The sequence below is a fragment of the Lampetra planeri genome, chromosome 43 (genome assembly GCF_965212315.1).
Source record: "Lampetra planeri chromosome 43, kcLamPlan1.2.h2, whole genome shotgun sequence".
Taxonomy (NCBI): Eukaryota; Metazoa; Chordata; class Hyperoartia; order Petromyzontiformes; family Petromyzontidae; genus Lampetra; species Lampetra planeri.
In genome coordinates this window covers 928,484-942,841 of record NC_136149.1, presented here as the reverse complement: position 1 = coordinate 942,841, position 14,358 = coordinate 928,484, and the positions used below count along the sequence as shown (strand labels likewise).

The following is a 14,358-nucleotide window of genomic DNA, read 5'->3' as shown; positions in this document are numbered from 1 at the left end:
GCGAGTCTTACAATCCGGAGAGAAAACGGTAACGAGAATAATCGATTTAAAGCTTTCGTGACGGCAGGGATTCATATTATTGGTTCTTTCGGTAAAGTCACGTAGAAGGGAAATAAAAACAAATTCTCACGACGTTTCGATTGCAACACAAGCAATCATTAGGTGTGAAAACCACAGGAAGAAAATTTTATTATTTCCCTTCTACGTGACTTTACCGAAAGAACCAAGAATACGAGAATAATCGAGTGAAAACTACAGACGCGCGAGCGATGTTTAACTCGCGACCATTTCTATGTTTAGTTCCTTGCCGGAGTGTGGCCGGTGATGGAGGTGGACGCGCCAAAACATCTCTGAACTTCAAGGAGAGTCGGCGATGGTGGGGGCGTGGGGACTTTGTCGGTGTCTTTTATTTTATTTTAAATTCTTGCGCGTTGCTTTGCGTGCGTGCGTGCGTTCCGAGCGCGTTCTACACACAGCGTGAGCGTGCGTCATTAAAACGGGCACTCGTCGTCGCTGTGCGTCCTATCACGGAGCCTACACAAAAAGCAATAAACGGGGAATCGTGGCGGAGGACAGAAAAAAAACAACGCAACCCTTTGTGGGGTGGCACAGAACACCCCCCCCGACCCCCGCAGGGCCAATTCGCTTCCAGACCCGAAGTCGGCACCCGGATGAAGGGCGCAGCGGCGGTGACCTGCAGGAGCCGTGCTGAGCGCCGGCCGGCAGCGAGCGCGTGGACATGAAGGAAGCGAGCCGTCTCGAAACAATCAACGCTTTTGCTCTCTGTTCGCTTATTTGTACAATCGTGTTTTGTTTTGCACCGCTCATGTTGTGCTCATTCAAGACGAGCGGAGAAGGCACAAATTGTGAACGTGTTTGTCACTGCCGTACGGGCGGTGTCATTTTTGTAATCGTGAAACCGAACAAAGCCGAGCTGTGGTGGTAACAAGTGCTTGTCGCAAGCACGTCCTGTAAGGGGGTTCAACTGTGAAGACGGCAACAACCATCAATGACGGCGGTAATGTTGAGCCGAGGCTGTAGTTTGTGAAGACAGTATGAATTTGCACTATTAGTCCACATTCATGTCCGAAAAAATGACGCGTAAACGATTCACGATCAACGCTTCGATTTAAAGATGTTTTTTGTCCATCTCATTTGCACCGCGTCACCTGTACCCTCTCATATTTGCGATGTGTTCTGCACCGTCTTTCCCTCTTGTTCATTCAGACCAGTAGCCGAATTCAGTCGATTCAGAGGTAGACCCCACTGGGCAGTAAAGGTGGCGCAGTGTTCACCCTGGTGCCTTACGGCAAAGAAGGCCCTGGGTTCGATGCCCGACTCGGGCGCCCTTCTGTGCAGAGTTTCTGCGTTCTCCGCCTGGTTCTGCATTGGTTTCCTCCGGGTTGTCTGCAACTCCCGTTTTCCAGTGTTGGCCAAACATCCCCAATGAGTCTATGGACTCAAGTGTGGCTCTCCTGGGTAAATTGGTAGTAATTAATGAAACAATTAAAAGGAAACACGTAACATTTTTTGCAAATTAAAATAGGTCCAATTCAGAATCTTTAATTATCCTGGAGGAATCCGATGAGCTAGGAAGCTCTTTATCACAGAAGTCCAATTCTTACACGTGTGCTTCGATGGATGGACTGCGAATAGCGCTGTGGCTCACAGCGGTTCGCGCACTGCACAATGAACCCGGCGACCTGAGTTCAAGTCCCAGCCACGACCAACATCAGTGGCAAGTGGCATCCCAACCGGACCTGCATACCCCGCCTGCACTAGCCTGCACTGACCAGTGTGGTGAAGTATGGTCAAACAACCGCCGTGACAGACACGGCTTGGGGAAGCCTTCATCTAGCAATGTATTGGCAGAGGGCTGTGAATTATGTATTACTTATTACACTGTCACCAACGTTTAAACTTTATATTGATGCTAAATACACACATCGTGACATGCCTATGACATGCTCTCTGTCCAAGGAAGCCAAAGCGGAGGATTTGAGAGCTTCGAACGGTGGGTAGAATAGTGCGGTTGGCTACGTACGTGCACGCGTAGAATTTCGCTTGAATTTCGTTTGAATTGTGGAGCAAACGTGACCCCGTGGCTTCCCGACACCAAACCACGCGCATCACCGCCCACACACGGCCCCGTAACGACGCCACGGTGACAATTAAAGATAATTTGCCAATTTGCGCCGCGCAACGACCGGGTGAGCCGGTCACGCGGCAACGGGAAAGCGATTTGCTTCGTCCGCTGGTGCGGCACGTGTGGCAACTCCACCACGTGTGGCGACTCTACGCCGTGCGCACGCCGTGCGCACGGCGCAACGTTCATGTGCGTACGCAGCGGCGGCCCGCATCAACTGTCGCGCACACACAGCCACACACCTGTAGGTCAGTGTGATGTACGAGTATAATATGAATGCACACAGTGTTCATGGAGGTATTATTCACCGCTAAGCTTTATAGACTCCGTGGGGGGCGATGGTTGATTAATCCCCCCTCTCCACCCACGAGATCCTGAAAATTGGTATTCTATTGACGTTCGCCAGAGAAAAACGTGGATTTTTTTTTTAATTCATGAATGTAGGGCCCTGTTGAAAAAGCTTGACATCTCAGCACTTGACCCCCCCCCACCCCCCACCTTGGGAATAATCTCGATCCGGCTGGGGGTCGACTGGAGCTTGAACCGCACGGTTGACAGTAGGAGGGGGGTGCACACTCGGAAATGCAAGAAATGAAGCGTTCGCCAACACAAGCTAAAACCTCGAGCGATCTTCAACAGCTCCAACAACGAAAGCGGCAACTGAACGAAGCGCAGCCGAGACGCCGACGGGCATCTGGGGGGACGGAGCCCCGAGTCTCGATGCGCCGCGGCGTCTCTCCATCGCCACGGGAAAGTCCCAGAGGCATGAGACTCGTCAGATACGATCTCCGCGCGCGCGCATGTGTGCGCGTATTAGGAACCTCGCTCGCACGACTGTTGAATTATAATTGCACACCTTTAAGGTGACCCCATATATAAAGGGGAGCTATAGTGCACATTGCAGTTCTCTATATATCTATACAGCACAGCACATTCTAATGGCGTGGAGAACGTGCAGGAAGACTTGTCGCGCATACAAATCAAAGCGCTCCATTGTCAGTCGTGGCAGAGTTAATAACAGCTTGGTGACCCGAAGCCATTTATGGAAGTTCCACATTCCTATGACGGGGACCAGTCTATGCACAGGATAACTACTGTTGACTCTCCTGCATCCCTTGATGCAGCCTCAAAAAGTAGTGCTCATTTTATCAACCCCCGGAGGGATGATGGTTGTGATGGGTGTTGATAGGGCTTGAAAGGACTCTGTAGAGGGCTCCAAACTCATGATTTGTCCAGTCATGTGGACACATCGATCATCGAACAGATATTGACATTTGCGACAGACTGATGAGCATTCTAGTGATGTTCTACAAGGCCTAGAAATCTGACATTTGGCACAAATATAGTCCAAGTCTATGCTTAGATCCAGGGAAATCCAAAAACGACAGCCCAGAATCCGATTTCTTTCAGGGTCAGCCTACATTTCTACATCGCTTTAAAGTCTAAATACGTTCTCCATCATCGGTTAACAAAGTAAATGGTCACCCCGAGGAGTGCGAAGACACAGCCGACCGAGAGCACGCATATCTCGCTACCAGTGAATAGTTAACAGCACGTGAAGTGTGCACATCAACTTGCTAATACTCCACTGACGCACTTGCGGTTTGTGTAAATGTGGATGTATAAACGGTTACACGCAGAGAGTACAAAATACGTAACTCTATATATGCAAATATATACTGCGGAGTGTATGCTCTAATCATGATCATGCTTTCATCCGTGTCTTAAGGATTGAGGTTTTTGCAAAAAACCTTAGCAACAAAGTGCCATTAAAACAACTTGTGTGCTTGCAAGGCCCTCCCGTGTGTCTGCCTCTGGTTTGCTTCGAGAGTTGCCTTGCACCCCACTGCACTGAGAAACACACACAAAGCAAGAGTGCCCAACAATGTCGATTCATTTAGCGAGGTCCTTTATTCAGACAACAGCCCAAACTTTTCAAGGGGAGACCAGAATAATCGCGGTTACAGTAAAACCTCGTTATTGCGGTATTTGATCATTCGTAAATTGGGTGATAATTCCGCACGGCTGCGCGTTCGGCAAATGTACGGTGTATTAGCAATTCGCCGCGAGCCGAATTGCCGTACCGGATGGTCCAATTTCGGCCCAGCGCGTACTGTGACGCCGCGCGTCGCGACCAAAACGACCACTCGATCCGGTGGCGAGCGCCGGTGCAGAACCGTCGCTTTGAACTTCACCTTGTGTGTGTGCGCTCTGTGCAAGCCGAACCCTCTCGGAAACGTCGTCTACACCTTCGTCAGGAAGTCATAGAAAGGGACCAAAGTACGAATCCCTTAGTCTGCGAGACAAATCCGAAGTTTTGGATAGAATTGATGCAGGGTGTGTGTCAATGCGTACGGTGTGTGAAGAGTTTGGAAAACTTTTTTTGTAAAAAAAAAATGTATTGTGGCAGGAGACACTGGGGAATACCACTGTACATAAGTCGGGATATTTGACAATTCGGCAAGGCAAGAGCCCCACACGTGTCGAATCCACAAGGGTTTACTGGATTGTAGGGCGAGTTTGTAGAACTATTTATTTGTTGGCGATTTAACTTTAAAAAAACGGTTGTGGACGAGTTCTCAAAAGGTGGGGTTTGGGCTCTGAGACCGACACACAATGACCTTCCCCACACACACACACAACGACGACTGGGAAATATAACAATAAGATAACTCCACCAATTTCATTAGCTTTACTCGGTGAAAGTTTGGAAAAGCACACAGCAAGTTGATGAGTGTATCGTACAAAGTGCTTTATAAATTAAACAAAATGATGAAAATTACAAACCCCTCAACCCCTTATCAGTGCCCACCTTATTACAGACCAATTCAGATCTTGTTGGTCACCCAACGTTCCTCCTACAAAGTCCCATCACAAGGAAGAGACACAAACGAAGACAAAAAATGTTTTGCCTGTATTGAAAACGGCTGTCAGCCATATGGACCTGAAAACTCAATTTGCCTGCACAAGAATACGGGTAAACCGTATGGGTTGACAGCTATGCAATTATGAGGACATCGGCAGGCAGACGTACGCACGCACACACGGACAAATCACAAATCGGACGATGGTTTTTAGCGGCTGATGGTACAATTCTTCCAATGCCTCAATGAAAAACGCAGCATATTTCTACCGTTGCGATTAAGAAGGATAATGCACACACGCCGGACACATATATATATGAGGATTTGAAAGCAAGAGGTCTTTGCAACAGCATGGAGAATACTTGTCTTGGTGAGGCGTCACTGTTCGAATAAAACATTCAGTGCAGTCTCTTTTTGTAACAAGAAAACCCATCGTAAAACGGGACGAACACGATGCACACGACGGCAAACGGCAAAGTGTGAACCGACCGTGAAAAAGCACACGTAATGGGACCTCAAAAATACTTAGCGGAAGCTGTATTTATCATTAAGCACGATTTAAAATCGGACGTCTTGTAGCAATTAAATATAATGTCTTCTTTATCTCTGAATTTATATGTAACATCCGGCTGCAATCTGTACCAAATATCACGAAAATAAGAAAGCATTCGTACAATGAAAGTTACATATTCAACAAAGGTGCCAATTTACCAACGTACAATATATCTTTGCGCAGAAACACCAAAGGCTTAAAAAAACACAAAGCGATCTTCATAATTAATTCAAGCAGCGAGCTGAATCGTCACCAGTGGCGTCTCTCCATCTCCAGTTTCACGCAAAAAAAACCTTTGCCTGTGGTTTTTCATTCTCTTGTCGGTGACAAAAAGTGGATTTAATGTATAATATCTGGAATGCGATGCCAGTGGCCTAAATAGAACTCTCGCCACTGGACGGCAACACGAACTCCTTCAGCTTCTGGACTAAACCCGGCTGGTTTTTTAAACAAAAAGCCCAGACAAATCGCCTAACATGAGATACTGTCTTCGCATTCAAGTTATTACAAACAGAGCCACCTCAAATTCGTGAACAACATGGGGGGATAAGGCGAGGCAGAGATGATTCGCTTCGTAAAACTGAAACCATGGTTCACCACGGTTATTACCTATAATTCCTGTAATTTTTGTAACAAATTTTTGTCGGACACAGCACTAGAAAATGGCTTGGTTAAAACACGCACACACATACACACAGATGCGTGCGTCAAAAAAAACACACGAGCGCACGCAAGCGCTCACACACCCACTTACACTCGCGCTGCAGTGTGAACGCCACACTCTCAGAAGATCTGTTGTTCGAACATGATTTTCTCAAATCCCAAGGGCGGAGAGTGATAGAAGTCACTGAACTGGCAGTCGAGGATCGCACTGTCGTCCACTGTGAATCGGAGCGCACGACACAAGAGGGCAAGGGTGACGTTCTAACTTCATTGCACGCTTTTTTGTCTCTTTCGCAAAAAGTGATGCCGATCGTGCTGCCGGCGACGCGTCCCCGAGACGAAGCATCCCACACCTGGGTTCTCGCGCAGAGCGGCGCGAACACACCCCGTTGTTTACACTATAAGACCTCCTTTACCAGTGGCAAAATATAGTAGTAGGTTTTTACCCTTTAAACTGGTACAAAACTGACACCTTTATACAAGGCATCATGTTTGCAATAACCACAACACAAGCAGTCAAAATGCAAACAAAAAAAAACAACTCTGATAACGATAATGATATGCACTGTCCTTGAAGTTGATTGGTCCACACCCGAGACAGCTTTCCTTAGAGCCTAGTCTCCATTGGTGTTGGACCAGATGACGCCAAAAGGCGTACAACTCAAAAACAGTGCACTATCAGAGTATTGAGAGCTCGGGGTAAGCATTTACACTATGAGACCTCCTTTACAAGTGGCACTATCTGATAGTGCACTGTTTTTGAGTTGTACGCCTTTTGGCGTCATCTGGTCCAACACCAATGGAGACTAGGCTCTAAGAAAAGCTGTCTCGGGTGTGGACCAATCAACTTCAAGGACAGTGCTTATCATTACCATTATCAGAGTTGTTTCTTTTTGTTTGCATTTTGACTGCTTGTGTTGCGGTTATTGCAAACATGATGCCTTGTATAAAGGTGTCAGTTTTGTACCAGTTTAAAGGGTAAAAACCTACTACTACACCCCGTTGTGTTTGGATAAATACCTCCCAAAACAAGGGACATCACAGAGTTGCCTCTGAGATCCCCCTTCAAGTGACCTCTGGCACACACACAGACTCTAACGGGCAGCACTTTCCCACCCACTTTTCCATAAGAGCTAAACAGTTTTTTTTGTTTATTTTCCAAGCTAGACTTGAGCCAAAGTAAGTGTAGAAATAAATTGATGGCGATGGTGTTTTTGTGAGCAGTCACTGGTAACCAGACTGTGAACATCAACTCAAATAAACTTGAGAACCCGGTTTAATCACAGGCAGATACCTAGAATCAAACAAGAGATTCTCATTTGTAATCATTACAACGTCTAACGTACACGGTATTCGCTCACTCTCGGAGAGAGAGAATGACTCGGAGGCGCGAAGAACCGCAGATAAAGCAGGAAGGAAGTCACGGGGTGAGCGAGCGCCAGCAATTGCCCAAGCTTTGCGGTTCTATATTCTTGGTTCTTTCGGTAAAGTCACGTAGATGGGGAAATTTTTTTTTAATAAAAAATAAAAGCAAACTTAATTTATTTTTTAATATTATTTTAATTTTATTTTCGATCTACGTGACTTAACCGAAAGAACCAAAAGCATAAATTCCTGCAGTCACCGAAGTTTTAATTCGAAATTTATTTGCGGTCCTCTATAATAATGTTATCAGCCCATTAATGAGCATTGGAGGGGGTAAACACCATCTCATCCACACAGACGAGATCGGCAGAGTTCACATTTTTGCTGTGCTGCCTTCTCCTGGCGAGCCCAGGGTATGACGCAACACGTGCTGGATTACAGGCGCACGCCGCCACCACCGCCGCCTGTGATCCAGCTCGACGCTGACCTCCGATCCGCACGGCTACCTCAAAGGGCGATGTTCTTACGTTATCAGGCCCCTCGACAACGCCACTCGCAATCTTTACGAGCACCAGTGTCAAGGTCGTGGCTCGAGTTGGCAGGAGGGAACAGAAGTCGAGAATGTAGCAAAGGTGAGGTTTAAACATTAGGTTTAATATTACTGTTAACGTTAGCAAGAGTGTTAGCATTGGGACATGCTTAGGTTCTAATGCAAGCACTGTGCTTAGGATTAGTGTTAACGTTAATATTAATGCTAATGTTGAGTCAAGGATTTGGTCAGTGCTGAGCAATGGAATGATACCGATGAAAAGTTCCAGGTTGGGTGAACAGTGAGTTAGAATGAAGGCTCTTGCTCAGGAGTTGCATTAGTTTTAGTGAGCGACAGCTCAGAGGCACACTTTGACGTGGGGTCAGGGCTGGGGTGCACGTACCGTAGACCACGGGGTACACCGTCCCACGGATGCCAGAGGCGCTGCAGTGCGTGTTCTTGCCGTTGACATAGACGCTCATCTCCACGTGGTCGTACGTGATGCCCTGCACAACGCACAACGCACGAACACCACAGGCTGTGAGAACGTGCCACTGTTCATGCACAACCACGGGCGTGCAATGGGCGCACTTGCGGATGCGACTGTGAACGAGTGGTGTGCATGCCGGCGTAAATTCGCTTACGCAATTAAACATCTCGGAATGGGAAAGGGTTAATTGTGAATGTGCGAGTGTTTGAGAGTGATTGGTGTGCGCGAGTCTGTGCGTGAGCATGCGATTGTGACCACGGGTTCAGCTTACGCGTGGGCATGTGATCATGTGCGAGCTATGCATATGTGTGCGCGCTATTGTAAGCGTGCGGTGTGAAAGTACGTATATGATTGAGCGAGTGGAGTATTCATGTGTGGGACTGTGAGCGAGCATTGTGCACGTGTGTGATCGTGACTTGTGTGCATTTGCGTTGTATTATGTACGTATGTTGAACTTCTTTCGCACCGTATGTAGGAAACCGTGCTAAATCGGAGGTAAGTGTTACCACTAGCGAGCTGTGCGTGCGCGTGTGTGCGTACGAACACGCGTGTGGGTGTGCGCGAGCTCACAATAACGTCGCCCTCCTGCGGCAGGCTATTGGCGGGCAGGCGGTTGCACTCCTCGCTGCGGTGGCTCAGCGTGCCGTCGTGCCTCAGCACCAGGCTCTCCGTGTCACCGCCCAACGGCACGCGGCTCAAGTCCACCTTGCGCGTGGCCACGCCAACGCCCCACACGCCTTCCTCGGCGGGCAGGCCGGGGGGTGGGGGGGGCATGGGAGACAATTACCAACCGCGATGAAGGGCCCCAGCTCCTGGGCTCCCTGGAACGTGGATAATACCCTTTTTGCGAATCCACTGCTGGATGAGTCGTCGTCCCTGTCCCCTCCAAGCCATGCACGTTGTGGAGCCTATATGACTAAACGTGACCACGCTGGTCCGTGTGTGTTTAGCAATGGGTCAAGCCGCAATACCCACGACGTAGCCCCGCAGCAGCCTACAACAAGCGCCTGTGCGTGGTGATCACATCATCTAAGCCACTGTCCAGGCTCAACCCTGCATAGCTTCTCATATCTGGCGAGGTCGGGTGCAGTGTGATGGATTTGGTCGTATGTTTATGTTTGTAAACACTTGTTTTGTCAGTGCTTGCGTGGAAAATCAGCCAAGGTGGACAAAGAATGATGTCCGCTGCCATGTAAATTAGGATATATTATCAAAGTGTGTGCCTTTGGTTGGAGATAAATTAATATTGTATACAAATTATTAAAATACCATTTACTACTACTAACAAAATGGTGAGTTTAAATTTAAACAATGGAAATCAACAGGTGATAGTTGTGTCTTTCGTGCAAGCATCCTCAGCTCAAGAGCTGAAGTAGCTCATCTGACAAGACTCAATTATTTAATAGCTGCTGCTAAGGTGGAGCTTCTGAAGTAGCACAGCAGACACCAAGCAGTTGTGGTCAGAATCATGCATGTCGAGGCAAATGTCTCCTGAGTGCTGATGTTTAGCACACAACTATAACAGGTACTGAATAGGCTGATACAACGGAGAGTTCAGGACCAGGTTCAGCCTCCATTTGTCGATCATGTGTAGCATGATCCTCGTAAAAGAACTGGTCACCTGGATACCAACCCAGAGTGCACTCATCTTTCCACCACTTCTCCCTGGAAATATACAGGATATGTAAAATGCACGTGCATGCATGCCTGGCTTTCATACCTCTCAACCCCTTATCAGTGCCCTACCTTATTACAGACCAACTCAGACCTTATTGGTCACCCCGTATCGTTATAAATCTCAACATTCATCCTACAAAGTCCCATTACAAGGGAGAAACACACAAAAAAGACGAAAAAATGTGTTTTGCCTGTATTGAAACGGCTGTACGCCGTATGGACCTGATAACTGAATTTCCCTGTACAGGAATACGAGTAAACCGTATGGGTTGACAGGTATGGGCTTTGCCTACACGAACAGCCATGCAAATTAATGTGCTGAGCAGCACCCACCTGTGGACTGCACCTTGAACTCAAAGTAGCTTTTGTTCTGGTGCAGGGGAGCGTTGGCGAGGCATGCTCCGGTTCCGCAAATCCTGCGGCCACTCTTTACCACCACCACGTCACAACCTATTGGCAAGATGGGAGGCAAGGAATTAGTGGCCTGCTCTCATGGTCGGGCGTGGTTACTGGATTGTGATTTGAGAAACTCCCCGATCCACGAGGTTCACGAACGAACCTTTATCCACTCGTATGAGTACTGTCTCCAGGCACTTACAAGTATCACCCACATGCTCGTGAAAAACACAACTCGTCAAATATCCCTCCTGAAAAAAAATCAGACTCAGGGTGGCTTTGCCAAGATGAATGCCGTCAAGATTACTGCATTACCATCAAAAGGGGTTTTCTCCAGGAAATTCTAGTTTCCGTCGGTAATGGTCAAGGTACTTGGTCTAACATTCCAATGCAGGACCCTGAAGTACACGAATATTTGTCCTCGATGAGGCTTTGCTGAGTAAATTTTGTAATATTGTTCATAATAATTAAAGTATTATTCCTTTAATATTTACTGTGCTTGTAATTTGTTTGATACCCAAATATAACTGGTCCAGCAAAATCGGCAAGACCCTGCTGACAAATTTGTGATTCAAGGAGGCATTCAAGGGGTAAACATTCAAACCCATTACATGAATGACATTAATACTGTACTAATATAATCTCAACCTGTAGGGCACCTCCAACACACGATTTGCTCACTCTCGCAAAGGCCGACTCAGAGGCATCAGGAACCAGACAAGCGGGAAGTCAGCCGCGCGCTGGGACCACGCCAACGAATACCCAAGCTCTGCGTTCCTCTGTGCATTACGATCTTATCGGCCAATTAACGAACCTTCACATGTGGGTGGGGGGGGGGAACCGGAGCGAGCACCCGGAGAAAACTCACGCGTGCGAGGGGTTAACACTCGATCCCATCACACGGGTGGGAAAAACACTGTGGATGGAGTGAACTCCCTTCCCCAGACGCCCTTGGGAAGGGAGTTCCTCACCATTTGGTGCGATCCACAGACCCTCGCTGCCTCCACAGCGGCCTACAGGCGTGTGCAACCATCACCTGGCCGGCTTAATGGGTGCAATAACACAACACACCCTGTACACTAAGCAATGACTTCACCATGCTGTCATGCGCGACTCTTAACGTCAAAAGGGGCCGTTAACTATGAACACCGAGCACGTCGGCGGTGGAGATGGAGTGATGAAATCAGCTCGTGTGCTGGTGCTGACAGATTGTTGCATGGTGAACCCCTGAGAGGTGGCTACGGCTTTGGGGAAGCCTTCACCCACCAATGAGTAGCGAGAACGCGGCTGATGATGATGATGATGCACAAAAACATGCACAGTATACACACCCACAAAAGGTACAATAGTCTTTACAAACAACAAAGTACTGCACACAGTGATACACATTCTATATATGTGCAGTGCCTGGGGAACAGTAGCATTCCTTAGATATTATAAGAACAAGTCATTAGCAACAGCTGATGCATCGCCCACGTGATTCATTTAAATGCCTAAGCTGCATACGCCGCGAAACAAGTTCAACATACAGTACGTTCAAACATGCAAGATTGTCATTAACAATAGCAACGTTAACATTATTAACAATCAATTCACGATAGTAATGTAGACGTTAACGTATCAACGCGTCTGAACGATGTGTTTGTGTCCACAAGAGGCAGGTTTAACCAATTGTTGTCGTGGGTTTGGGTTTTCGGGGCAGGAAACGGGAGGCAAGTCGCCGACATCACCCCAACAACAGACAGCTGTGTACAGAAGGCCTTGGCCACTGTAACAGGAACCCACTTGCTGTACTGCCCCCGCAACATCGCAAAAATCTGGTTGTTGTTGTTGTTGGTACATGGATCCATCAACCACCCCGTCCACTTCGCTATTATATTAACATGCGTTCGCCGCAACACACAAATACTCCCACCTATCCCGGGAAAACATTTGCTAATAGCAATCACCCTGCGATCGATCAACTTCCACACGCTGTTATTTGCTTTTTCCAGGAAAGGTGCGGAGGATGGGGTTAGCAGCAGACGCGCCTCTGCCGGACGATGCGCTCTATACGCGGCAGAGGTTTCAGGAAAACGTCGGGGGTGCGTGATGAAGCTCGGGCCTAGTCGGGGTTCCCGACCCAGGAGAGGTTTTTTGAGGTAACCGCGCTCACTCACCCATGTTCTGCGTGTCGAGCTGCACCACGGGCATCTCCTTGAGGGGGATGTGAGCCGAACCATCGCTCATGAAGCAGGAAAAACACCATCGCAATGCCGCCATCATCTCATCGCACTATGTCCTGCAATCAACCCCCCCCCCCAAACACGAACATGACGTCACTTAAATTCGCCCACGGTCACGTGGTCGTTATTTATTTGTACCGCGTCCTAACGAACGTTTCTATTGAGGGGGGGGGGTACTCGGTGGATCAAACCAATGAGCTGAATACAGGAGGGGTGTGGGGGGATTTTGGAGTTGATGGTTCGTATTTAACATTTAATGCGATGCTGTCAGAGCGGGTGGGGTTACAATGACGAATCTGTGAACGTGGCTCCATCCCAATTACTCGCGATCACAAACCCACGCATTGTGAATTGTTAACTAGCCACCAAGTGTCTGCAGGCTAACACCCCCGCCCCCCCCCCCCAAGGACGTTGCCACCTCTCGCGGTCCTGCCATGTCATCTGCAGCCCTGAGCTATCCGCTGCTGGATGAAATGCCTCCCAAATGTCATCGCGCACGCTTCTGCCTAATTAACAATCGAGCACCTGCGCACGAGCTGTTGTGGCTCCAACAACACTGGACCGAGGGTATCGGCAGCGCGTTCTTCTCTTACTTGGCCGCCGCTCCCATCGTTAGTCGACAACATTGCATTTGTATATGCACGTGTATTAATTAGATGGCGCTTTTACAAACAGTTGTCGGAGCAGTGCTTAAGACGAGGATATTGGTGTTGCGTTGGTTGGAGATATGGTGACAAAAAATGCTTCCAATACAATTTCAAAACAATTGGCGCCACGGTGACGAGACGTTAAATACCTCGCCTGGTATACAAGTCACGGGGTTCTACACAAGAGGTCACGGGGTTCTACACAAGATGTCACGGGGTTCTCTACAAGAGGTCAGAGGTCACGGGGTTCTACACAAGAGGTCACGGGGTTCTACACAAGAGGTCACGGGGTTCTACACAAGATGTCACGGGGTTCTCTACAAGAGGTCAGAGGTCACGGGGTTCTACACAAGAGGTCACGGGGTTCTACACAAGATGTCACGGGGTTCTACACAAGAGGTCACGGGGTTCTCTACAAGAGGTCAGAGGTCACGGGGTTCTACACAAGAGGTCACGGGGTTCTACACAAGATGTCACGGGGTTCTACACAAGATATCACGGGGTTCTACACAAGAGGTCACGGGGTTCTACACAAGATATCACGGGGTTCTCTACAAGAGGTCAGAGGTCACGGGGTTCTACACAAGAGGTCACGGGATTCTACACAAGAGGTCACGGGGTTCTACACAAGATGTCACGGGGTTCTCTACAAGAGGTCAGAGGTCACGGGGTTCTACACAAGATGTCACGGGGTTCTACACAAGAGGTCACGGGGTTCTCTACAAGAGGTCAGAGGTCACGGGGTTCTACACAAGAGGTCACGGGGTTCTACACAAGATGTCACGGGGTTCTACACAAGATGT

At 48.3% G+C, this 14,358-nt stretch overlaps 2 protein-coding genes across 2 annotated transcripts in view; one reads left to right on the top strand and one right to left on the bottom strand.

Moving 5' to 3' along the window:
• LOC144732548 (alkaline ceramidase 3-like) overlaps positions 1 to 1,134 on the top strand; it is a 30,726-nt gene extending 29,592 nt beyond the window's left edge. Inside the window, exon 11 of the mRNA XM_078613974.1 lies at positions 301 to 1,134. Within this exon, the coding sequence (XP_078470100.1) occupies positions 301 to 354 (54 nt within the window). The 3' untranslated portion in view covers positions 355 to 1,134. The remainder of the gene's footprint in view (positions 1 to 300) is intronic.
• A 3,689-nt stretch (positions 1,135 to 4,823) lies between these two features.
• Positions 4,824 to 13,005, bottom strand: SPRYD7 (SPRY domain containing 7). The gene is made up of 5 exons (XM_078613976.1): positions 12,843 to 13,005; positions 10,621 to 10,737; positions 9,181 to 9,347; positions 8,524 to 8,626; positions 4,824 to 6,444 (listed from the first exon to the last, which is right to left on the bottom strand). Exons 1-5 carry the CDS (start codon positions 12,946 to 12,948, stop codon positions 6,347 to 6,349), a joined length of 591 nt encoding a protein of 196 aa, XP_078470102.1. The 5' UTR covers positions 12,949 to 13,005; the 3' UTR covers positions 4,824 to 6,346.
• Between the last annotated feature and the right edge of the window lie 1,353 nt (positions 13,006 to 14,358).

Coding starts and splice junctions, on each gene's coding strand:
- SPRYD7 (XM_078613976.1), bottom strand. CDS start 12,948: ATGATGGCGGCATTGCGATGGTGTTTTTCCTGCTTCATGAGCGATGGT. Junction 9,348..10,620: donor GTTCAAGGTGCAGTCCACAG/GTGGGTGCTGCT, acceptor CCGCCGAGGAAG/GCGTGTGGGGCGTTGGCGTG. Junction 6,445..8,523: donor GGTGTACCCCGTGGTCTACG/GTACGTGCACCC, acceptor TCCGATTCACAG/TGGACGACAGTGCGATCCTC.